The sequence below is a fragment of the Populus nigra genome, chromosome 2 (genome assembly GCF_951802175.1).
Source record: "Populus nigra chromosome 2, ddPopNigr1.1, whole genome shotgun sequence".
NCBI lineage: Eukaryota > Viridiplantae > Streptophyta > Magnoliopsida > Malpighiales > Salicaceae > Populus > Populus nigra.
This window is the reverse complement of record NC_084853.1, coordinates 36,695,427-36,705,241: the sequence shown is the minus strand read 5'-3', so window position 1 is coordinate 36,705,241 and position 9,815 is coordinate 36,695,427. Positions and strand designations below refer to the sequence as shown.

Here is a 9,815-nt window from a genome sequence, read left to right as displayed (position 1 = left end):
TCAGAGTATAGAGCACTTGACAGGTTGGTCAATGCAAAAGAAGGGGATGGATGAGTGTCAACTGGTTTGTTGTAACCTAATTTTGCCCCATTGGTTTTTAATTTAATTTTTACAGAGTTTAAAATGTAAAATTAAAAAAAGGTGATTTGTTAGCTTGTACGGAAACTAGGGACTACAATGTGCTTTTGTCATTCTATCCTTATCTTCAAGATAATGATAGTTGTCTGCTTTCGAATTCGATTCTAATTCGAACTTCAAAAAAGAGAATGAGTTTGATTGAGACTTTACTTTTCACAAGCGATGGGACTCTTGCACTATAAATACTGATCTCAATGTATATAGAAAAGAGGGATGACAATTAAAGAGAAACCCTAAAAGAAAAGACCCCAAGAGGAGGCCATTACCAAAAACCCTAAAAGAGAGAAACATAAAAAAAAGAAGGGGGCGGCGATCCCTATACTAGTCGCCGCCCCTCTCAACCTTTTTTTTTAGCTCAGTCTTCCTCGACTTTGCCTCCAGCAGCCACACGTCTAGGTAAGTTTCCTTCCTTCCTTACTAAAGTAATTAATTGGTTATTGTTGCATGCATGCGTGAACCTTTCACAAATGGCTGGGCTAGATCCAGCCTAAAAAGAAGAAAAAAAGAGTGGGCCAAGTCTGGGCTTTAAGCCTAGCCGACCCAAATTGTGTTTGCTAAGGGTGTGCTTGGCAAAACACACCTTTATTGATAATAGAAAATTTGATATTTGACTAAACGAACCCCTTTTTGATAACAGAAAATTCCAAAAATATTTGGGGCATTCGTTGATTTATTTGTGGGCCCCTATTTTTTTTTGTGTTTGTATTTTTTTTTTTTGTAGATGTACTCAATCTGTGGACTATTATTGTTAAATACAAATATGTAGTGCAATGTTTTTTTTAATTCCATCTAAAAAGGGCAAATAATAATAAAGGATAAAAAAGAAAAAATAACATAGAAAATTTCTTCCTCAAATTATTTTTTTGCAAAAATATTCACTGACGCCAGAGTCAGGAGTATCGTATTTTTTGGATTTGTGCGATATTTACCAACGCCAAAGTTGAAAATATTAGTAGGAATTGTTCGCTGACGCCAGAGTCAGGAACATGAAAGGAAGAATAAAAAAAGGAAAAAAGGAGAACAAATTCTTAGCAATTTTAGACAAAATCAACAATGCAGCCTGCCTTAGGTAGGACGCTTAAGGGGTGATAACATCTTCTCTTTTGCGTAACTAGTCCCGTACCATAGAATCTCTATTGACCAGTTAGTATTCCTAGTGACCATAATACTAGGTGGCGACTCCTTGAACAAGACCTTTTCTCCTAAAAGAACAAGATGTCAAATATCTGTTCTTTTTCATATCAAGATAACTTTTTAACGGGTCGCCGCGATGTCCGGATGTGACATGGTTTATAGGATAACATACATGCTCGTTGAATGATATCAGTAACATATTTTTGTTGACTTAGTAGAATGCTTATGGAGGTGGTTTTTACTTTAATGCCTAAGAAGTAGTGCGCAGTACCTAAATCCTGAAGCTTAAATTATGAGCTCAGTAAAGTAATTAATCGGTGGAGTAACTCAGAGTTACTCGCGGTTAACAGAATATCATTAACATACACAAGTAAATAGAATAGATCACCACCAAAAGAGAGGATGAAGAGAGAGGTGTTAGCTTTAGATGCTTGGAAACCAATTGAAAGCAGAGCAGAAAGTCACTTAATCATTTGTATTAGGCCTGAGGTGCTTGCTTAAGACCATATAATAATTTATAAAAATGACATACATGAGTAGCAAAAGAAGAGTGAACAAAACCAGGGGGTTAGTCTATGTATACCTCTTCCTAAAGGATGTCATTTAGAAAAACATTATGAACATCCAACTGATGGATCGACCAACCATTTAAGGCAACGATTATGAGTACTAAATAGACGGTGGAAGGCTTGATTATAGGACTAAATGTCTTGAAATAATCAATCCCTTCTTACTGAGTGAACCCCCGGGCCACAAGTCAGGCTTTGTATCGCTCAACACTACCATTGGCACGCCATTTGATCTTATAAACCCATCAACTTCCAACCAAGTTCATAGAGGGTTGGTAAGGGACTACAGTGCATATACTATTATCATACAAAACCTAGATTTCCTCTTGCATAACGTGCTGTCAAGACAATGAGCAATATGCCTCCTAGAAGGTGAAAGGTTCTTGGGTAATGGAAGATGAATGCCCCGGAGCAGAGGTAAAACTAAGGTTAGCCGTCCTGGCTGTCCATGGGCTAAGAACAACTATGTGCTAGTGAGGAGCCAGAGGAAAAGATGTTGAAGCACCACTATTTGAGACCTGCTGAAGATCAAAATGCGAAAGATTAGTGACTAAATTCAAAGCATGAGGAGAAACATTAGGGAGACTTATTGGTGAGGTGGCCAAGTCTAGACCAAGCTGAAAAGAAGTGTCTAACAGTAGGCGAGACAACACAGAACCAGTCCATTATAACGCTAATGATTGTGGTGAAGCATAATGAGTCACTAGAGCCAAATTTTTACCTAGACACTAATCAATAAAAATATATGCATGTGGAGATAAAGGGTGTGGACTAACGCTCATGAGGGGATTCAAAACAGGGGTAAATAGAGCTGGTGCAGCCGTGCAGGGGATGCAGGTTGGGTAAGGGAAACAGAGATAGGAAACGGTGATAAATGGGAAGAGAAAACAAGGAATGTGGAGAATAGTTGAGGTAAACATGTTCTGGTGGCTAATTGTAGGAGAGAGTTATTATGTTCAGAAGTTACTAGAGGGAAAGTGTGTTCGTGGAATCGAATATGACGGGCCATATAGATACGATGGGAAGACAAATCAAGATAGCGATAACCTAGGTGGGAAGTGTTGTAACCAAGAAAGACACAAGAAGAGGAACAAAAATCGAGTTTATGAGCATTATACAGACGAAGAAAAGGGAACCAAAGACACCAAAAAATGTGAAGCAAAACTATAGTTAGGAGTCGACCGGAAAATGCATTCAAAAGGTGACTTGTAACTAAGAACAGAAGTTGGCATGCGATTTATTAAATAAACAGAAGTTTCAAATGCATAATGCTAAAATTTTAAAGGGGTTTTATATTGACCCAGAAGTGTAAGGTCGGTTTCAACCATATATCGGTGTCAACGTTCAACCATGTCATTTTGTTCATCAGTATGTAGGCAGATTAAACAATGGTGAATGCCAATAGATTTGAAAAAGGTATTTCATTTGCGATACTCGCCACCCTATTTTGTTTGAACATATTTATTTTTAAAGAGAACTGATGCTCACTTGAGTTTGAAATTGATGAAAAATAGTGAAAACATCAAATTTGGTAACTAAAGAAAAAAACCAAATATACTTCGTATAAACATCAACAAATATAATAAAATATCGAAAATCATCTGAGGATAACATAGGGGAAGGTCCCCAAACATCACTAAAAATTAATTCAAAAGGAGCTAACATTTTGTGATCTGTAGGTCTTAAAGATAGATGCAATGATTTTTCTAATGGACAAGCTTGACAGTCAAAATGAAATTGTTTTGACGTACATGACACTTTTTTGTTTGATACTAAAAAACTTAAAATACATGAACTAGAATGCCTAAGTCGGTAGTGCTAGACATCAGCAGAATTGGATCGACATGCAATCAAGAAAGCTTGAGGCAACGAGGTGATAGAGGACTCAGACATAATGTAAATACCATCTCTATTATGATCATCTCTACTGTCGGGTATCACATGCTGATTAACACTTGTATCAGGAAACCAAGTAATAGGAGTACTCTCAGATTGAGTATTACACATCAAATTAGCATTGGCTTGCATATTATGAGTGGATACTTGGGAGCATTGTTGTGCTGAATGTCTAAAACTATAATAGAGCTGACATTTTATTTTTCACGGATTGGACGATTGACCGAAACCCCCAAAAAGATTGCCTTATTGCCTAAAATTTTGTCCAACAAATTATCCAGACCCAAAACCATTATTGTTAATATTCTAACCAAAGTTATACCCGTTAGTTCCATGATTGAGATAGCCATAGTTATGAATCTTCCATCCTCCACAAAAACAACCCCTATAACCAGAAGTTTAGGTATAATTGTTACCTAAAGATCATAACTAACGGCATGAGAGGAAAGCTGAGGGAGATTGAGATGGTGTTAGTAGCAATGGTGTTGTCACGACAGGTTGAAGAGAAGCCTTGTGCATAAACTCATGTGTGAGAAGATGGCTGTGAAGTTTAATGTATGAAATAGGTTCTGCTCTAGTGGAAAGGGTGGTTACTAGGTCCCAAAATTCTCCTCTCAATACACAAAATACATATAGGTTAAAATCTTTCATTGACAATGGCATGTTAACAGCAACAAGCTCATCAAATAACATCTTGGCTTGTTACAAATAAGCACTAATAGTGTTATCATTCTGCCTTAGGTCTTAGTATGAGCCATGGCATTATCCGTGAGTTAGATGGTGAAGCAAGAGCAGTTTCAAAAGTTGTCCATAGACCATGGGATGTCTGGCAATCAACAATACTATGTAGCACTTTAGGAGACAGAGACGACAGAATGACACTCATAATCAATTGATCTTGTTGCTTCCATGAAAGACATGACAGATTAAGATTGGACAAAGCCATACCAGCAGATGGTATATACGCAAAAGGGTATGGGAAAGAGTCATCAACATACGAGTACACATCTTGGCCTGACAAGTAAGGTTTCATCTGCATCCTCTAGTATAAGAAGTTTATGTTTGATAATTTTAAAGAGATTACTTGTTGAGTGTTTAAAAGAAAAACAATCATGTGATAAGGTCTGGCTACTGCTATGAAATCAAAGGAAGGAACCATTACAGTAGAGTAGATGTGTGGGAAGGCAATAGCTGAGGTGTTATTTATAGCTGCATTAGAATAATGAACATCAAAGGAGAGTGATTCATTACCAGAAGAAGGAATAACAATCACAACCGATATTATTGCAACAGAAGAGACACCATTAGAGGGAAGGATTGTTGCAGCAGAAGAGAGACCAGGTGCAGTAGAAGATAGAAATGGTTGCAGACATATGAGAGTCTATATTTTAGGTGCTTGCAGAGTCCAAGATGAAGAGGAATGCCAAGTATGCTCTGATACCAAGTTAGAGAATAGAAGAAACGATATAACTGTATGAAATGGTAATGGTTACATAGTATGAGCAATAGTCATTCTTTGTGTGTGTGTGTGTGTGTGTGTTTAGGGTTGTGTACAATAATAATGATGGAAAACACTGCACATTATAATTATACTATGTATATGATAAGTTTTCTGTAATATTGCATAAAACAATCATTGAAAATCTAGGTTTTCAAATCCAAAAATTTAAATCCTAATTTTCTAATAACTGGAGCCACCTTCAATGATTGAAGAAGAAGATTGACAATCAATGCATCATTTGACTAGGTGTGCATCGTTCACCAAATTAAACAAATAAACAATTAGAGCGGATGATATCCACCTCTTAAGAAAAAAGTTAAAAAAAAAAACAAACAACTGTATATGCCTAGGTTTTCATGCTAGGGTAAGTGTGCATGGCACAAGCATGTTTTTTTCTCTTTTATCATTTTTTTAATTCAAATATGTTTAAATAAAATTATTTAAATTATATTTAAATAAGTATCCAATTATACCATTATTTTATAATAATATTAGCTTCTTCCATGGTAATATTAGCAATTGATTTCTTAATAGTTATATATAAACCTATGCATAATTTTCTAAAAGCAAAGTCTTTATTTTTTATTATTTTAATATATTTTTATTTAATTCTCTCAATACTATTTGTTATGTCTTTTTATTACATTGGCATTAAAACTTGCTTTTTAATATATTGTTTTGTGAAAATGTGTTCGCAGTAGCAAGACATTCTTCTCTTGAGTACAGTTAAAGTCTTGGCCGGTTTTACAGAGCAGAAGATGTGAAGTTCGCTCATCATTTAGCAACTTTTCGTTCGATGTCTTCAATCCCAAAAATCCTGAGAAAAGGTCATATTCATAGATAAAGATGAATATAACAACGAATTTTGAGGAATTTAATTGATTAGACAGATAAAATACATGACCCACGATTCTTGTCTATTCCTATAAAATTCCTAACTTTTTTTTCATGTAGCATTAATCATCACATATTCATCGTTATCACCGTACTTAATAATTGATTTGCCAAATGGTATTCAATCCCAGGATGCTCATCAGGCCTTCATTGCTGTGAAGCATGTTCATAAACGAAGAATTATTCCTTTTTTCTTTGGCTTTCCATTTGTGTGAGAGTTGTCTATGTATAGACATTTCACAAAACAACAAGGTAGACAGGAAAAACTAAAGAGTTCTACAGTTTGTAAGCGACAGTTCTGTAACAATCCGTGGATCTCTTTCGCAGAAGCTTAGTTGAAATCCCTGTTGTTGAAGTACAAGTTGGTTTCTTTACCAGAATCTGGGGCTACAGGCATTGCAGAAAACCCACTGTAGTCCATCTTGGCTTTAGTTTTGCATATTTCGGCAACATTTTTGAAGAGCTGATGTTCTTTGTTATAAGGTTGGTTCACATAGTCTTCAATTGGCATCCACTGAGAGAAAAATACAATTGAGAAAAGCAAAATGAAACAAAACTAAGGTGGGCACCGAGAAACTATTGAATCTAGGCATGACCTCACCCAGAGGATCATTTGTTTTACATACAATCAAGTAACTAGCAGAGTAAAATACCTGAGCTGCCTCGAGCTCTAAATCTTGCTTCTGGATGTCAAAAGAGCGTGGCCTTAGCATGCAAATGAAAAATAGATCTGATTTGCTAAAGAATGATTGGTGGCTTTGTCTGCGAGCGAACAACAGAGATGAAATTGTGAAGGTACGGAATTGAGGTAGGAAAAATAAGGCTGATTATGCTGAGAAAGAATGGAATTCTTCTGTCGAATGAAGCACATGGAAGACTATCTGTATTCCTTGTATAGCACCAATGCCTGGAAACAATTTATGCATGATGAACTAGTCTATTCATTACAAAGCAGACATCTCACCTGAATGCTAAAACTTCCATAAATTCTGTGTCAATCTGATACAGGATGAAAACCAAAGACCTTAGATTTAGAATGGAAAATAAGAAGCTAAAGATATTTCACCATCTTGCTGCTCCCATTTTTAAGTCTAAAAGAGTGCAGATTGATTACTTACTCCTGTCTCTTCCTTAACTTCTCGAATTGAAGCTGAAGGAATATCCTCACCCTGTGGATGGAAATTTTTAATTTACGAGGTAGAACATTGTAAAAGACAACACTACAGCCTGCAGGGAATGAAAATGCTTGCGATCCTCCTCACCTCATTAACCACCCCTGTAGGTAGCTTCCATACACCTGTGCCTTTAAATCCTCCACTATTCTCCTTGACTACAAGAACCTACTCGTAAACAAATTATAGAATTCAATGCCATCAAAACTTATCCAAAGAGAAGGTGGACAGATTGAAAATAATTATCGAATACCTCTCCATTACTATTCAATACAAAAGCCCCAACCCCTACACGATGCGAAGCATTTTCTGGAAGAGTATCAGGAGTATCAGGAATCCAATACACCAGCATCAAGTAGTCTGGTTCAGCATGATGATATCTAAATCCTTCCTACACAACTCATAAAATATTACTTTAAAGTTTATGAACAAGCACTAGTTGCTGCTGTAAAGATGTGCTTAATTACCTGAACTATAGGTTCAACAAGACGGACAAGTCCAATAGGCAATTTGATCCATACACCCTTTTTGCCCTGAAAGGAGTGTCACGAAATGAAAAATACTGTGTGTTATGTAAGTGGAGATTAAATTATCATCGAGTCAAGTGAGAGTAAAGGGAAAGCATAAAAGACTAATGAACACTAAAGAAGCTTTACTTGTTGCCTCCATTTTACTATGGATGCTCTGAGTGAAGGGATAAATTCTGTAGAGTCCACAGGTTCTTTCATTTCTATTACAATTCCTTCATACAAATCCTCAACTGCATTGAGTAATCCAACATGCTCGACTCTACTTTCAGCTTCAATTTGCTCCTTAATAGACAATGAACTTGTTGAAGCTGGAATTTTCCTGGGCGAAAAGAAAGCCTTGAAATAACTGCTACCTGAAGGAACGGAAAATCAGCTGCTAAATAGTGCTTGAGTTGAAAAAACAAAGAACATTATTAACACCTTCCAATTCAGACAATCAATGCTGTTTATTCAGACAATCAATGCTAAATAGAAGCTGTTTATTCAGACATAACCATACAAAAAGGCTTTCCTGTTCGAGCATTATGGAAGGTATGTAAAACAAATCTATTCAGTGTGAAGTGATCTGTTTCTAGCTCACAAAAATATGGAAAAGTAATTAAAACAAGTCCTAAAACTCCTAATTAACAAGGCAAAACGTATCTCACTCTTCATTGTGAAGATGAAGAGAATGACATGAAGAAGTGCCTGCATTCAACCCAATTAACCATTAGCTTTTTTGTACGTGTCTGAAGAAGAGAGAAAGGAATGTCTAGAGGAAAAGGACGTTCTGGGAACCTGATAAACTTTTGTTGAACAACAGTGTAGTAGTCATCGGAAAGCCAAAGTTCAAATACCTTTCGAAAATCCATGACGAGAAGATGAAGATAATAGGGTGGTCGACAGACGAGGCCTATTTGGAGGTAGAGAAACTGGTGACGGAGAGTTCTTGCTCGGAAGAAGAAACACGAGTTTGCGATACCTGATTCTGATCATCTGCTTATCATTAATGTTAAGCCAAATATTATTGCTAATATACAGCATTTGCAGGTTCGAGCTGCTTTCGATAGCTTCCACCTTACTTCACGAAAGAGATCTGTATTTCTCTGAATTTTCGGATTCTTTTATATTAAATGTATGGCGCCTGAAAACTTCGTGGGGTTAGGGTTCATCAGCTGACCAGGATACTTTGAATGGTAAATCTTTCTTGATCTTGACCAAAAATTCTTGACACGGTTTGGTACTGTAGTATAGACCACTACGTGCGAAAGGGGTTTTGAAAAGAACAGCTTGGCTGCTTCATACAAACTGCGTTTCCAGTTCATTTCCTTCCACCTTCCTCTCACTGTCCCTGCAATGAAGGAAAGAGGAAAAACAAAAAAGTTTTGTGAGTGAAAAACGGCACCAACTTTTACATGATAAACTTGTTGACAGTAAGTAAATATTAACTTTCTTTTCTATATGTTTTGGTTTAGAAATATATAACTGCATCATTTATCCTTGTAAATTTATCAATTTCTTTTTAATAAAAAATAAAATAGCATGCTCGAGTATTGTCGCGGGTTTATAAAACAAATATACTTAATAGTGTTATAATTATGAACCAGTATTAGATAAGTAATAAAAACTAAAGGTATGATGGAGTCAATATTTCATGACAGAAAAAAAAAAGTTGTGTTGGTAATCAAAAACTTAGAAACTGAACAAAATGATTTGTAGCAATCCAAAGTATTTTGTGAGGAAAGATACAATGTTTTCGCCGCATGCTTTAGTTTTTCTATTAATAAAAAGAAAAAAATTACAAAGCTAAATTCTCTACCAAATTAAAATTATAAAAAAAAAATATGTAGGAAAACACTGCAACAATTCACAGTGTTTTAAATAAAAAAAATTACAAAGCTAAATTTTCAATTAGCTCAATATTAAAAAACTAAAATCAACAGATACAATTTTTGAAAAAATAAAATAAAAAAAAAACAAAAAATAGGGACAAAAAAACCTT

At 35.7% G+C, this 9,815-nt stretch overlaps 1 protein-coding gene across 6 annotated transcripts; it reads right to left on the bottom strand.

Moving 5' to 3' along the window:
- Positions 1–6,227: 6,227 nt before the first annotated feature.
- On the bottom strand, positions 6,228–9,203 carry LOC133682164 (nudix hydrolase 2-like). 6 transcript variants are annotated; one of them, XM_062105433.1, is made up of 10 exons: positions 8,671–9,203; positions 8,482–8,521; positions 7,961–8,153; positions 7,772–7,837; positions 7,558–7,695; positions 7,395–7,472; positions 7,251–7,301; positions 7,097–7,131; positions 6,786–6,894; positions 6,228–6,646 (listed from the first exon to the last, which is right to left on the bottom strand). In XM_062105433.1, exons 1-10 carry the CDS (start codon positions 8,855–8,857, stop codon positions 6,464–6,466), a joined length of 1,080 nt encoding a protein of 359 aa, XP_061961417.1. In that variant the 5' UTR covers positions 8,858–9,203; the 3' UTR covers positions 6,228–6,463. The 6 variants fall into 6 exon arrangements, with proteins under 6 accessions (XP_061961417.1, XP_061961421.1, XP_061961419.1 ...); XM_062105437.1 differs by having other exon boundaries at positions 8,612–9,201; XM_062105435.1 differs by having other exon boundaries at positions 7,961–8,187; positions 8,671–9,200.
- Positions 9,204–9,815: the final 612 nt, after the last annotated feature.

What these genes read in the sequence shown, in the direction of transcription:
- LOC133682164 (XM_062105433.1), bottom strand. Translation starts at nt 8,857, where the DNA reads ATGCTGTATATTAGCAATAATATTTGGCTTAACATTAATGATAAGCAG. An exon ending in TAGTAAAATGGAGGCAACAA is followed by an intron (nt 7,838 to 7,960) that starts GTAAAGCTTCTT and finishes CACTCCTTTCAG; the next exon opens with GGCAAAAAGGGTGTATGGAT. An exon ending in CTACAGGGGTGGTTAATGAG is followed by an intron (nt 7,302 to 7,394) that starts GTGAGGAGGATC and finishes TTCCATCCACAG; the next exon opens with GGTGAGGATATTCCTTCAGC.